Source organism: Molossus molossus, unplaced genomic scaffold (assembly GCF_014108415.1).
Source record: "Molossus molossus isolate mMolMol1 unplaced genomic scaffold, mMolMol1.p scaffold_m16_p_15, whole genome shotgun sequence".
Taxonomy (NCBI): domain Eukaryota; kingdom Metazoa; phylum Chordata; class Mammalia; order Chiroptera; family Molossidae; genus Molossus; species Molossus molossus.
The window spans coordinates 47030907-47046195 of record NW_023425350.1 but is presented as its reverse complement, the minus strand read 5'-3'; the positions used below and the strand labels follow the sequence as shown (position 1 = coordinate 47046195).

The 15289-nt window shown below is 43.7% G+C and overlaps 1 protein-coding gene across 1 annotated transcript in view; it reads right to left on the bottom strand.

Annotated features, from left to right (window-relative positions):
- The window catches only part of SLC1A4 (solute carrier family 1 member 4), a 29058-nt gene extending 26305 nt beyond the window's left edge, over positions 1–2753 (bottom strand). The window contains exon 1 of the mRNA XM_036263464.1: positions 1970–2753. Coding sequence (XP_036119357.1) covers positions 1970–2487 — 518 coding nt within the window. The 5' untranslated portion in view covers positions 2488–2753. The remainder of the gene's footprint in view (positions 1–1969) is intronic.
- Positions 2754–15289: the final 12536 nt, after the last annotated feature.

The window sequence follows — 15289 nt, the reverse complement described above, 5'->3', positions numbered from 1 at the left end:
ACTAGACTAGCCGCATGATGTCTTTATTATGGAATGTTGACTTGGGGGAGGGCACAGAGACCCATGGTTCTTCTAATCCCTTTTGATAAACTACGTGGTGACCTTGAACAAATCACTTAATCTCTCTGTGGCTCGATTTCCTCAGTTGTAAAATAGGATCACACACACCACCTACACTACCTTTATCCGTGAGCTGCTGGATTAAATGAGGTTGGCTGTTGGAAGCATTATGAAACACTACCTATGCCCAACAAGCCACAACAAAGGTTCTTTTAGTTCTTCCCTGTATCTGCAGCCCAAGTCACTGAAAATTCTGCACCTACACTGACTGCTACATCATAATGCTGGGCCACCATTCACTTCAGAAGCAGGAGCTAAAGGGGCTTGGATCTAAAATTCGCAAGCTCCAATTAGGAAATAAGAGATCCCTTTTGGGGTTGGTGGTAATAAGGTAACCACTCTATCAACCCCACCCCCATTTTGGCATGGCCCCTCTCTTGAAGATGAGAATGCTACTGTGCCTCCCCTGGGGCTACAACCAGCAGGTCAAAACTGTACATCCACACTCTTTCCTGGGCCACTAATCCCTGCAAAAAAGGACCCTTTAACCAGCTTTCTCTCCAGGACAGCTAACAGATATACCGAAGAGCCAAAGGTACTCTCAGCCTCATTAGACTGTTTTCAACACCCAGCTAAAAGTGAGTCACCAAACTTTAAGGTTCTCTAAAGACTCCAAATATCAAGCTGCCAGATACTAAACAAAGTCTATGATGTCATCAAAGTCCTAATAAGCAACCTCCACCTGCCTTTTTGGGAAGAAGTTTTGTTACACTTTCTGGTCTGCCTCATCAGAGATTTTGATTTTTCAATGTAATGCCTTGGACTTTTTTGTTGTTGCTGCTGTAGTTTCAAACGAACACATTTACTCTTATGTGGTAGAAAGTCTTCACATTTTCCAGAGGGAGAAATGGAAACAGCAGGAAGTCCAGTCACTTTGCCCAGGTTTTGCTGTTTTTCACAGCCTTAGCAAGGAGGAGCTTTGCGTCAGTGACTCAAGACAAAACACGGCTCTCCAAGGCTCCCAATTGGAAACCTGGAGCGGGAGCCAGCTGGGCTACTCACTCAACTGCATTTGGCCAGGTCAGTAAATGTCTCCAGGCTGCAATTTTCCCATCAGTGAATTCTGGGCTAATGGAGAAAGGAGAGGCTGATTGGGATAAACTGCAGTAACTACACTATGTCTCAAGGGATGAAAGACAACTTGTAAGGGTCACGGGAAGCAGGCAAAGCTACAAGTGAAGATGCTTCTCTTTCCCTCTCTTTCAGAAGTCACACCTTTCTACAAATAAAGCCCCTTGAAACACAATACTCTATAGTGGTCCTGAGTATGGGGTGGAGGGCAACCTGTCCCAAGCCCCCAGGGGAGGCCTGTCTGGGCAATGGGCCCCACACAACTGATACCAGCATTGTTATCCTTCGGTCCTCTGACAACTTTCCAAAAAATTGCCAACTTCCTCCCAGCCAAAGGGCTGAAAGAGAAGGCCATAGATTACAGGCCAGGATGGCCCAACAGGCAAAATTTAACCAATGCTCCCAGAAGCTTCCGGCACTGTATGGGAGACAATGGGGTGAAGATACCCAGGAGTGGGTTAGAATGAAGCCAGAGTATAAGGAGTCAAGTACAGGTGGGGCCGCTGCCTCTACCCTAATGCATATACACCTAACGGTAGGACTGGCTCTTGCTAAAAGATGTGGCCCTGCTCCTTCAGATTGTCCCGCGCATGTTTGAAAAGGTGTGGTCAGCATGCAAACACTCCAGACAATACTTTGATATTTTAGAAAAATAGCAGCAGCCCATTAAGAAATAACTCTTAGGAGTATGTGAAGGTGTGTGTTTATGAAGGAATGAACTGGAGTGTATTGGAGAGCTGGCATCTCCATTGAGGAAGTGGGGAGAGGGGATCGTTACCTGGCCAGGTCGAGGAAAGAATCCACTGTCTCTTTGGGGATCGGAGGGGGACCCGACCCCTCCAGCCCAAGGTCGCTGGACTTGAGGGTCTGCGCGCCAGACCCAGGCTTGATGATGAATGCCAAAGCGACCGCGAGTGCCGAGGCGCCTAGCGTGGTGAGGCCAAAGTAGGCGATGGCGACGCCGCCCAGGCGCCCGAGAGCGCTGGCGTCCAGAGAGGCGGCTCCCGACACCAGGCTGCAGACCACCAGCGGCAGGATGATCATGCGCAGCATGCGGAGCAGCATCTCACCGGGGAAGGCCAGATAGATGACCTGCGTGCGGTTCAGCCCGAGCCCGCGCAGCGCTGCGCCCAGGCCGGCGCCCGCCACCACCCCGGACACGGTAAGCAGCACCAGCGCGTTTTGCTTCAGAAAGCCGGCGCAGCGTCCTGCGGCGGTCCTGGGCGCTCCAGGCCCCGCTGCAGGCCCAGCCTTGGCGCTGTCCAGGTAGCCGTTGGTCTCGCTGCTCTTCTCCATGGTGTTGCCCGCAGCTCCGAGCTTAAGGATGTGAGGGACTTGGGCTCCAGTAAAACACTGGGCTCTCAATGAATGGCTCAGTGGAGTTAGCGTGATCAACTAGTTGTGCCGGGCGGGTTCTGGGAGCCAGCCCTCGGGAGATTCCCGGTCTGGGCGCAGGAGCACATGCAGAGAGGGCCAGGAGAGGAGCTGGAAGCGGGCTGGAGGCCCTGGTTAAGCGGATCGCACCACGCCCAGCCTTCGCAGAGCAGTGGCAGGGTGAAGATGATGCAACGCAGGAGCCGCTTGGGAGAAGCCGATGGGAAGGAGGGATCGGCCTGGGCCCGCCCCTCCACACTCACCGCCGGCTCCCCGCAGCTCTGGCCAATCAGCGCCCGGAAGCCGCGATCTGCGCGCCAGCCGCACTCCTCCACTCCTAGTGGCCGGCTCGGTGGGCGGGGCGGCCGGGTGGGGGCTACTGCTGGAGACCTTGAGACGCAAGTGGAGCCGGCCAGTCCGCGCGCCCCCAGCCGCCTCTGGACCCCGCTGATGGAGGCGGGCTCCAGGCTCCTCGGGGGAGGTGCCATCTGAGGGACGTCCCGGGGTCAGAGAGCCCGGGAGAATGTTGGCCGCAGCTGCGTTCCTTGTCCTGATTGGGGGAGGGGTTTCCTCCAAGGTTGGTGCTTTCACCCTGCACCTCCCACAGTCGACCTGAGGACTTGCTGGTCTCTTTTGCCTAGGGGCCACGCGTGGTGAGGGGCCCCAGGGTCGTCTTCCTTTTGCGTCCTGCGTAAAATCCTATCCTCCCATGAAGTCCTATGGGGTTGCAGGCGGTAAAGCCCAGCGCAGGCCCTGGCCCTGAGACCGCAAACGGATAGATGGATGGAAGGGTGGATGGATGGATGGATGGATGGATGGATGGATGGATGGATGGATGGATGAGAAAAGCTTTATCTACAAGCCCATTAAGGACTCACACAACTAAGTGAAGCCCTGGTCCGCTGCGCCACCAAACCCAGCGCCCCGCCTTGCCACTGCGTGGCTTGGGTTCTCTTGCAGCTGTCTGCAGTAAAGATGCAAATCTCTTCTAAAAGAAACAGAGTTCTCAAGCCACTACTTCCAGTTGTCTTTCTACCACGTAACCTCAGCTGAAACACACAGGCCACGGGTTTAACCTCTTCCATCCCTCAGCCATCCTGCAAAAACAGTGCAGATGGCTGGTTAGACTGCCTGTGAAGATGGTTCCTTACTGTTCACATTCGGTTCATTTCCTTTTTTTAAACAATTATTTTTTTATTTTATTATTATTATTTTCAGATAGAGTGGGAGGGAGAGAGAGGAAGAGAGAGAGAAAGAGAGAAACATCGACGTGAAAGGGACACATGGAGTGGCTGCCACCTGCACAACCCAACCAGGGCCAGGGACAAACTGCAACCGAGGTACGAGCACTTAGTGGGAACTGAACCCGGGTCTCTCCAGACCGAAGGCCATCGGTCCAACCACTGAGCCAAACCGGCCAGGGCTAAACAATTATTTTTATTAACTTATTTTTGTTACAGATGTTTCTCCTTTCCCCCCCCCATTGACACCCTCCTCCCAATTGATTCATTTCCTTTTTATTTCAACTTTTATTTAACATTTGCTCTGTTCACAGCAGATATAGGAGAAAACTCTAAAATTGTTTTATTCTGTCACGTTTTAGATTTTTATATTTTCTCATTCTGCTTTTGAAAAGAATTGTTCTTTCAAGACTTCTGTGAAAGAGAAGTCGTCTTACACGTGGTTAACCTAAATTAAGGAGGAAGACAATTTACTATAGATTTCTTGCTGAAAAGGAGTCATCTTAAAACATGTCATGACAGATATTTGTGCAAATCAAAAAGCCTTCCTAAGGAACTTTAAGGAGCTGTCCAAATTTTGAGACAGTGAGGATTTCCATTACTTGAAACCAGCCAGCCAGCCAGTCAGTCATAGGCTGGAGCTTGTAGACTTTTTTTTTTAGGGAGAGAGTGGGGGTACATGTGCAGTAGAGAGCTGCACATATTTTTATCTGATTTTGCATTATGAAGTTTATTTCTTTGTGCAAGAAGAAAGAGGAAATTCCAGAGACACACTGTCGGTTTGCCAACCAGTAACTCCCTTTGTTTTGACTATATTTTTATGCAAGGACTCAAATCATGCTCCAGAAATGAATTTCCATTTGCCCACTTTACATGTCTGCCTGGACATTCCAACTCAGCATGTCAAAAACTACCTCATAGCTGCCTTCCTCAAGGCTGTACTTGAAATCTTAGTGACCTTTGAGTCTTTCTTCTCTAATGTCTCTCGTCTTACCAGTTGTCAAATCCCATTGACACTTTTTTCACAATATTTATCACATCCACCCCTCCTATCCATTTCCACTGCTACCTCACTTGGCTCACTTTTTATTTCCTCACTTCTTTTTTTTAAAATCCTCACTTAAGGATATTTTTCCATTTATCTGGTAGAGTGGGAGGGAGGGAGAGAGAAAAACATTGATGTGAGAGGGACACATCAACTGATTGTCTCCCACACAAGCCCGACCAGGGTGGGGGATGGACTGAAACCGAGGTATGTGCCCTTGACTGGAATTGAACCTGTGACTCCTTGGTCCTCCAGCCAATGCTCTAACCGCTGAGCAAAATTGGCCAGGGCATATTTCCTCACTTCTTATCTTGACTATGGAATTGTTCTCCCAATTAGTCTTCCCACCTTCAAAACTCCTCTTGTTCCAACCATCTTATATTATGCCTTGCCTCAGACCAATCTTCCTAATAAATAATTTATATGTTAGGATTAGGTTCAGCTTCTATCCTAGTTTAGACATTACTTCTCTACAAAAGCCTTTCTTAATCCCCCTTGCTCCAACTCTGCTTGCTGTGCACAGCTTTTTGTGCTGTTCTGTGCAGCCTAGACCTGTGTTAATAGTTAACCCTCAAGTGTGAGTGGGTACTCTCTGCATTATTGGCACCTCCTTAAGGATGAGCTGGTCTCTTGGGGCTTCCTTTAGGATCTGGCTGCCCTGTAGCAGCTCTGCCTACATGTGAAACAAATCAAGGAACAGGTGTCTGCCCCTGGCCTCCCTAAATTTGGTACAGGGTTTCATTTTCTGCTTTCTTTTTAAAATTCCTCTCCTTTTGCTTTTATATTGCATTTATTTTGTATTTTCATAATTTTACATGCCTCCTGCTTGTAGGAACTTAGTACAAAAAATGATTGATTCCAGTATTTAGACACAACACTTACATGTGTTCTCATTGGCTTCTATATGTATACGTACCAACTTATAGAAATACCTTAAAAGTGGTCCAATTTGCCCTGGCCAGTTTGGCTCAGCGGTTAGAGCGTCGGCCTGCAGTCCGGAGAGACCCGGGTTCGGTTCCCGCTAAGGGCACGTACTTCGGTTGCAGTTTGTCCCCGGCCCTGGTTGGTCGTGCGGGTGGCAGCCACTCGATGTGTCCCTTCACGTCGATGTTTCTCTCTCTCTCTTCCTTCCTCTCTCTCCCTCCCACTCTATCTGTACAAAAAATGGAAAAATATCCTCGGGTGAGGATAAAAAAAAAAAAAAAAAGTGGTCCAATTTGACACTATTCATTATCACCACCACCGTTATTCCATGCATGAAGCTGTCAATAGGTTGCGGTATTGTTCAGCAGGTCTTTCTTCTCTTCCTCTTCTCCCTTGGGTGGAAGTGTACTCATCCTTTTGACTTTGAGCTTGACCATGTGGACTACTTGGCCATGGAATAAGTGGTTATAAAACGAGCAGAAGTATCAAAATGTTTTTAGAGAGTTACACTTGGATTCCTGCATATATGTGACCCAGCATGCCCCAAGTAGATGCTCCCCCTTCAGCCTGGCACCACAACAAAGACAGGATCCACCCTGTAGCCTTAAGCAAGCCCGGTGCCCTCACAGCCTAAAGAAGAGCACCACAAGCAATTTATAGACCTGTGAGTGAGAAAAATAAATGCTGTTGAAACTCATCAAATTTTGGAGTCAAGTATTATGCTGCATAATTGTGGCAATAGCTAAGTGATAAAAATCCACTCTTCAACACCTGTTCCAATGATCTATTACTGCATAACAAACCACTCTGAAACACAGTGGCATAAAACAACAACCATTTTCTTATGCTTACGATTTTGTAGGCTAGAAATGCAGAGAGGACACAGCAAGGGCTCTCCTCTCTGTTTCATGATGACTTCAGCTGGAGTTTAATAGTTTTAATGGCTGGAAATGGCTGGGATAGCTGAACTGGGGCCATATGCTGGTGGCCTCAGTTCTGGCTATCCTCTGGGATCCTTGGTTCATTTTTTTTTTAATCCTCACCCGAGGACATTTTTGCATGTGTCTTCAGATAGAGTGGGAAGGAGAGGGGGAGAAGAGAGAGAAACATCAATGTGAGAGAGACACTTCGAGTGGTTGCCACCCACACGACCCCATCCGGGGCTGGGGACAAACCACAACCAAGGTATGTGCCCTTAGTGGGAATGGATCCCAGGACTCTCCGGTCCACAGGCTGATGCTGTAACCACTGAGCCAAACTGGCCAGGGCAGATCCTTGGTTCTTTTACAAATTGCATCTATTGAGGCTGCAATGTCCAACATGACTCTTGCATGCACAGAACTGGCACCTGGTCTAGTGTGACTGGAACATCTGGGGCTGGCTAGGCATCTCTCTCTCTCTCTCTCTCTCTCTCTCTCTCACACACACACACACACACACACACACACACACAGTCTCTCTCTCAAAATTTGGCTATCTTGGGTTCATCCCAGAATGGTGATCTCAGTGTAGTCAGGTGTCTTACCTAGTAGTTGACTTCTTTAAGAGTGAGTGTTCTGAAAAATCCAGGTAGAAGATAGAAGATTTCGGACCTGGCCTCAGAAGTTCCAGATCATCACTTCTTTCACACTCTGTTAGTCAAGCAAGTCACTAAAGCCAGCCCAAATTCAAAACAGGAGATTCAGACTCCACCTCCCATAGGAGGGAGTAGCAAGAATGTGCAGCCATCTTTGATCCACAATAACATCCTTAAAGCTTAAACGTACACACCTTCTGGACCAGAGCGGCACACATACATCTCTGTTTCCTCAAGTGCCCTAGCTCTGGTTGTCTCTTTGGATGACTGTTAGAAAGTTCCTTTGGCATCATTTAGTCATGTTCTTAAAACAATGACTGCACCATCCATCATTAAGAACATTCAGTTTTCCTCATTAGAGCAGTGCTATGGATATTTTTTTACTAATGAAGTGATAAGAAGGGTGTCTTTCTTCCTTCGTCAAAGTGACTGTTTATCACTTCCAATATGCTTATGTATTGGTGGACAGTCTTGATCATACACACACACTGGCTTCTGCTAGTAAGAGGTTATCTCAGTTCTAACTTCACATCTGGTGACAGTGTGATATTTTCTACATTATTTTGCTAGACTTGCTAGTGGCATCACTAGAATCATACAACAGGAATTACTTTCTGCCATGAATGGACTAAAAAAGAAAACTGTATCCTTCATCACACACAAATTTGGATTCTAGAGTACTTTTTTATCTTCACTGAGAGACACCACATTGAGTAACTAATAATTATATTGAAAAAGTTAAACTTCAGTTTAATTCTTTCCATGTCAGCAAAGCACAACTTTGTAGAAAATGCAATGTAATTTTTAAAATTTTGCTTTTCATATAGATCAGATTACTTAGCAAACAGAGCAAGTAAAGTGAAAATTCAAAGTAATAACTTCTTGAGGATTCCAAAATGGCAGCAGCGTGAATGTAAGCTACACAGACCAGCTCACAGGACCAAACTGGAATTACAACTAAAATAAAAACACATCAATGGGAAAAAGCAACAGAAAAGTAGCTTGCGAGAATCATATAATCAGGGACACTGACTTGATCCTGGTAGGATTGCAGAGGCACAAGAGGGGGGCCGGGAGCCCACAGACAGCAGACCTTAGCTGTGAGCAGCTCCCTCGAGTTAAACTCCGAAGTAGCTCCACAGCACAAAGCCAAGACAGATGCTAAAATAGCCACAGGCACTCACCTTGGGCTCCAACAAAGGGAGCATGGACGGGACTGGAACTGTGTGGGGACACTTGGGATTCGGAGGGGGCTCAGAGCTTTTGCTGAGTTGCAGCCACGCAGGATTGTGGCCATCTTACTCCTTCCCAGGGCTCTGGGGAGAGGCGGCAGCCCCTCCCTCGGAGATTCAACACCACCCAGGTGGGCCATTGAAATGCAAATTGAGGATCACTAACAACCAGCATCTGGCCCACCCTCAGGAAATCCCCTTACGCTGAGCACCTGAGGGAGTTTTTTATTCAACTGAGAACCCAAGGCTCTTCAAGTAACTGCTACTGATAGCCTACAGGCAAAAAGCTAGAGGATAACAGTACCATTCCTGGGCTAGCAACTCTAACCAGGAAAGTAAGACTTGACAGTGGTGTTTAATGTGGGTTCTCCCTCGCTCATCCAAACCCTGGAGAGGGAGCCACAACACCAACACCCACAGGGAAAATTTGGCAGGCTCTAAAGCCCACTGTGATGCCCAAAATGGTGAAACAAAGAAACAAAAGCCAAGAAACAAATGAAAGAACAAGAGACCTCTACCAAAGATGAGATAAATGTGGAACAGTTAAGCAAATTAACAGAGCTAGAATTCAGAGCCATGATCTTGAGGAAGCTCAACAGCATGAGTAAGGAGATAGAAATGTTAAAAATCAACCAAATGGAAATTAAAAACCACCAAGAAGAAATCAAGAATGACATATCAGAAATAAAGAACACATTGGAAGGTCTAAATAGCAGAGCAGAGGAAGCTGAGGACCAGATCAGTGAATTAGAAGACAGGGTAGAAAAAATCAACCAATCAGAAAACCAAAAGGAAAAAACAATTAAAAAACAAGAAGACAGCTTAAGAGAACTGTGGGACAACTGTAAATGTAATAATATTCGCATCATAGGAGTCCCCGAAGAAGAAGAAAATGAGCAAGGGTTAGAGAATATATTTGAAGAAATAGTGACAGAAAACTTCCCTAATTTGGTGAAGGAAGAAGGCATTCAAGTTCAAGAATCACAGAGAGACCCAAGTAAAAAGAACCTAAACAGGCCCATGCCAAGACACGTAGTAATTAAAATGCCAAAAATTAAAGACAAAGAGAGAATCCTAAAAGCAGCAAGAGATAAGCAATAAGTTACCTACAAAGGAAACCCCATTAGGTTCTCAGCTGACTTCTCAAATGAAACACTACAGGCCAGAAGGGAATGGCATGAAGTAATCAAGGTCATGAGAAATAAGGATCTGAATCCAAGACTACTCTACCCAGCAAGGCTATCATTCAGAATAGAAGGTCAAATAGAGCTTTCCAGACAAAAAAAAGGCTAAGGGAATACATTAGCACCAAACCAGCACTGCAAGAAATGTTAAAAGGACTGCTGTAATTAGCAGGAGAAATAGGAAGAAAAATAGAACCAAACTAAACAAAAATGGCAATAAATAAGTACATATCAATAATCACTGTAAATGTAAATGGACTGAATGCTCTGATAAAAAGACACAGAGTAGCTGATTGGATAAGAAAGTGTGACTCATCTATATGTTGTTTACAAGAGACTCACCTCGCAACAAAAGACTCACATAGGTTGAAAGTGAAGGGATGGAACAAAATCCTCCAAGCAAACAGAAACAAAAAAAAGCTGGGGTAGCAATACTCATATCTGATAAAATAGATTTCAAAATGAAGGCCATAACTAGAGACAAAGAAGGCCACTACATAATATTGAAAGGATCTATCCAACAGAAATATATAACCTTGATAAACATATATACACCGATATAGGAGCACTAAAATATATTAAAAATCTTCTGGAGGACTTCAAAGGAAAAATTGACAGCAATACAATCATAGCAGGGGACGTCAACACCCTGCTGACATCACTGGATAGATTCTCTAGACAAAAAATTAGCAAGGAAACAGAGACTCTAAATTAAGCACTAGACCAAATGGATATAATAGATATCTACAGAGAACTACACCCCAAAACTACAGAATTCACATTCTTTTCAAATGCACATGGGACATTCTCAAAGATAGACCACATGATAGGACACAAACTAAATCTCTACAAGTTCAAGAAGATTGAAATCATATCAAGCATCTTCTCAGATCACAATGGCATAAGACTAGAAATCAATTGCAACAAAAACATGCAAAGACACTTGAACACATGGAGGCTAAATAGCATGTTATTAAACAATGAATGGGTTACTGAGAAGATCAAGGAAGAAATTAAAAACTTCCTGGAAACTAACAAAATGAACACACAACCACACAAAATCTATGGGATGCAGCGAAAGCAGTTCTGAGAGGGAAGTTCATAGCACTACAGGCCTACCTCAAAAAACAAAAATATTTCTAATAGAATATCTAACCTCACAACTTAAAGAATTAGAAAGCAAACAAAAAGAAAACCCCAGAGCAAGTAGAAGGAAGGAAATAGTAAAGATCAGAGCAGAAATAAATGACATAGAGACCAAAAAAACAATTCAAAGGATCAATGAAACAAAGAGCTGTTTTTTTGATAAGATAAACAAGATTGATGGACCCTTAGCTAGACTCACCAAGAAACAAAGAGAGCGCCCAAATACACAAAATCAGAAGTGAAAGAGGAGAAGTAACAACTGACACCACAGAAATACAAAAGATCATTAACAACTACTATGAACAATTATATGGCAACAAATTAGACAATCTAAGCAAAATGGACAAATTTCTAGAAACACATAGTCTCCCAACACTAGACCGGGAAGAGATAGAAAGCTTGAAGAGACCAATAACAACTAAGGAAATTGAAGAGGTAATCAAGACTCTCCCAGCAAACAAAAGCCCGGGCCCAGATGGCTTCACGGGGGAGTTTTACCAAACACTCAAAAAAGAACTAACACCCAGTCTCCTCAAACTATTTCAAAAAATTCAAGAAGAAGGAAGACTTCCAAACTCATTTAATGAGGCCAGCATAATTCTAATTCCAAAACCAGAAAAAGACACTACAAAGAAAAAAAACTACAGGCCAATATCCCTGATGAACATAGACGCCAAAATCCTGAACAAAATACTAGCAAATCGGATCCAGCAATACATCAAAAAAATTATTCACCATGGCCAAGCGGGATTCATCCCAGGGATGCAAAGCTGGTACAATATTTGCAAATCAATAAATGTGATACACCACATAAATAAAATAAAGAATAAACACCACATGATCATATCAATAGATGCTGAAAAAGCATTGGACAAAATCCAGCATCCATTTCTGATAAAAATGCTCAACAATGTGGGAATAGAGGGATTATATCTTGAAATACTAAAGGCCATATATGAAAGACCTACAGCCAACATCATACTCAATGGGCAGAAACTAAAAACATTTCCCTTAAGAACAGGAACAAGACAGGGATGCCCACTTTCACCACTCTTATTTAACATAGTACTGGAAGTCTTTGCCACATCAATCAGACATGAAGAAAAAATAAAAGGGATTCAAATTGAAAAGGAGGAAGTGAAACTGTCATTATTTGCAGATGACATATTATTATACATAAAAACCCTAAAGACTCCATCAAAAATTTACTAGACTTAATACATGAATTTGGCAAAGTAGCAGGATACAAAATTAACATCAAGAAATCGACGGCATTCTTATACACCAAAGATGAACTCACAGATAGAGAAACTGAAAAAACAATCCCATTTACCATTGTGGCAAAAAAATTAAGATACCTAGGAATAAACTTAACCAAAGAAGTAAAGGTCCTATTTGCAGAAAGCTACAGGACATTGAAAAAAGAAATAGAGGAAGATATAAAATAGTGGAAGCACATACCTTGTCCATGGATTGGATGAATTTACATCATTAAAATGTCCATATTACCCAATGCAATCCATAGATTCAATGCAATCCCTCTCAAAATACTAATGACATATTTCACAGAATTAGAACAAATATGTCAAAAGTTCATATGGTACCAAAAAAGACCCCGAATAGCCACAGCAATCTTGAAAAAGAAGGGCAAAGTATGTGGGATCACAATACCAGATATCAGGTTATACTACAAAGTTACTGTAATCAAAACAGCGTGGTACTGGCATAAGAACAGACACATAGACCAGTGGAACAGAATAGAGAACCCAGAAATGGACCCAAGACATTATGCTCAATTAATAGTTGACAAAGGAGGCAAGAGCATACAATGGAGTAAAGACAGCCTCTTTAATAAATGGTGTTGAGAAAATTGGACAGCTACATGCCAAAAAAAAAAATGAAACTAGACCATCAACTTACACCATACACAAAAATAAACTCAAAATGAATAGAGACTTAAATGTGACCTATGAATCCATAACAATTCTAGAAGAAAATGTAGGCAACAAAATTTCGGACATCATACGCAGCAGAATGTTCACTGATACATCACCTAAGGCAACAGAAACAAAGGAAAAAATGAACACATGGGACTACATCAAACTCAAAAGCTTCTGCGCAGCAAAAGAAACAACCATCAAAATGGAAAGCCAACCACCTGTATGGGAGAGCATCATTGCCAATGATACATCAAATAAGGGGTTAATTTCCAAACTATATAGAGTACTCATACAACTCAACAAAAGGAAGACAAAGAACCCAATTCAAAAATGGGCAGAGCACCTAAATAGACACCTCTCCAAACAGGACATACAAATAACCAAGAGACATATGAAGAAATGCTCAACATTACTAATCAAATTAAAACACACAAATTAAAAGATGCAAATTAAAACAACAATGAGGTATCACCTCACACCTGTCAGAATGGCTGCCATCAACAAATCATCAAACAACAAGTGTTGGCGTGGTGTGGAGAAAAGGGGACTCTAGTACACTGCTGGTGGGAATGCAGACTGGTGCAGCCACTGTGGAAAACAATATGGTGTTACCTTAAAAAAATTAAAAATTGAGCTGCCATTTGACCCAGTGATTCCACTTTTAGGAATATACCCTAAGAAGCCTGAAACACCAATCAGAAAGAATATATGTACCCCCATGTTTATAGCAGCACTATTTACAATAGCTAAGATATGGAAACAGCCCAGGTGTCCATCAGTAGACAAATGGATCAAAAAGCTGTGGTACATATACACAATGGAGTACTATGCAGCTGTAAGAAAGAAAGATCTCTTATCCTTTGAGATGGCATGGAGGGACCTGGAAAGTATTATCCTAAGTGAAATAAGCCAAGCAGAAAAAGACAAATACCACATATTTGTAGTATATAATGAACTTACTTGTAGAATATAATGAACATAACAGTCTGAGGAATAGGGTAGACCCAGAGACATGGAAGTAGGGTACAGACTGACAACCCTCAGAAGAGACGGTTGGTGGGGGGAGGGAAGAGATAAACCACAGAACTTATATGTATGTACGCATAACCAATGGACATGGACAACAAAGCCGGGGACAGGTTGGGGGGGATGGGGAGGAGGGTGTCAATGGGGTAAAAAAGGAGAAACATCTGTAACAAAAATAATATTAAAAATATATTTTTTAACAAAAGTAATAACTTCTTTTTCTGCCCTGGTGGACAACTTCGTATGCAGTGGCATACGGGAAGCAAAGTATTGGTGACTTTGTAATCTGTACTTCTCCCTCTCGGCTCCCCTCAGTATCTCTACCCACCAAAAAGATAAAAAGGGGGGCCATGAAGATGTCCTTAGTACAAATATTCAGGTGTACACTTAGAAAAACAATTTGAATCAATACTAAAAGGGAATTTGGTCAGAGTGGGAGTAAAAGGCAGGATGGAACCAAAACAAGATGTCTGTCTCTATCATTTTTGAGAAGAGCTAAAGCTCTGTTAACTGACATTTTCTTCTAAGAGAGGACTGGTGACATAGGGGCATTGAAAGACAAGAGTTAAAGGATGAGACTAGCCTTGGCTAGTTTGGCCCAGCAGTTAGCACATTGGCCCGCGGTCTAGAGAGACCCGGGTTCGGTTCCCACTAAGGGCACGTGCCTCGATTGCAGTTTGCTCCTGGCCCTGGTTGGTCGTGTGGGTGGCAGCCACTCGATGTGTCCCTTTCACGTCGATGGTTCTCTCTCTCTCTCTCTTCCTCTCTCTCCCTCCCACTCTATCTGAATAAAAAATGGAAAAATGTCCTCGGGTGAGGATAAAAAAGAAAAGAAAAGAAAAGAAAAAAGATGAGACTATACGTTAGTTTGGTGTCTGTGTTTTGTGGACTAGGGTTCTAAGAGTAGGGATTGAATTCAATGACACAATCAGATGTTTACTGAGTTGCCTTGTAAGAGTAAGTCACTTTGCAAGGAGCATACAGTAAAATATAGAAAAGGGGAGTATGGATTACCTAGGGAGCTGATTAAAATGCATATTCTGAGCCTGGAGAGAGCCTAAGAACTTGCATTTCCACAAGCCAATCCTCTCCTCCTGTCTCCTCCCCAACCCAGATTACTCAAAAAGTGTTTACAGCCTAGCTGTTTTGGCTCAGCGGTTAGAGTGTCGGCCTGCGGACTGAAGAGTCTCAGGTTTGATTCCCAGTCAAGGGCACGTACCTCAGTTGCAGGTTTGATCCCCGGCCCAGTCGGCCTCGTCCAGGAGGCAACCAATCAATGTGTCTCTCTCACATTGATGTCTCTTTTTTTTTCTCCCACTTCCCCCCTCTCACTCTATCTAAAAATTCAATGGAAAAATATCCTCTGGTGTGGATTTAAATAAAGTATTTACAAGGGCATTGAATGAATAG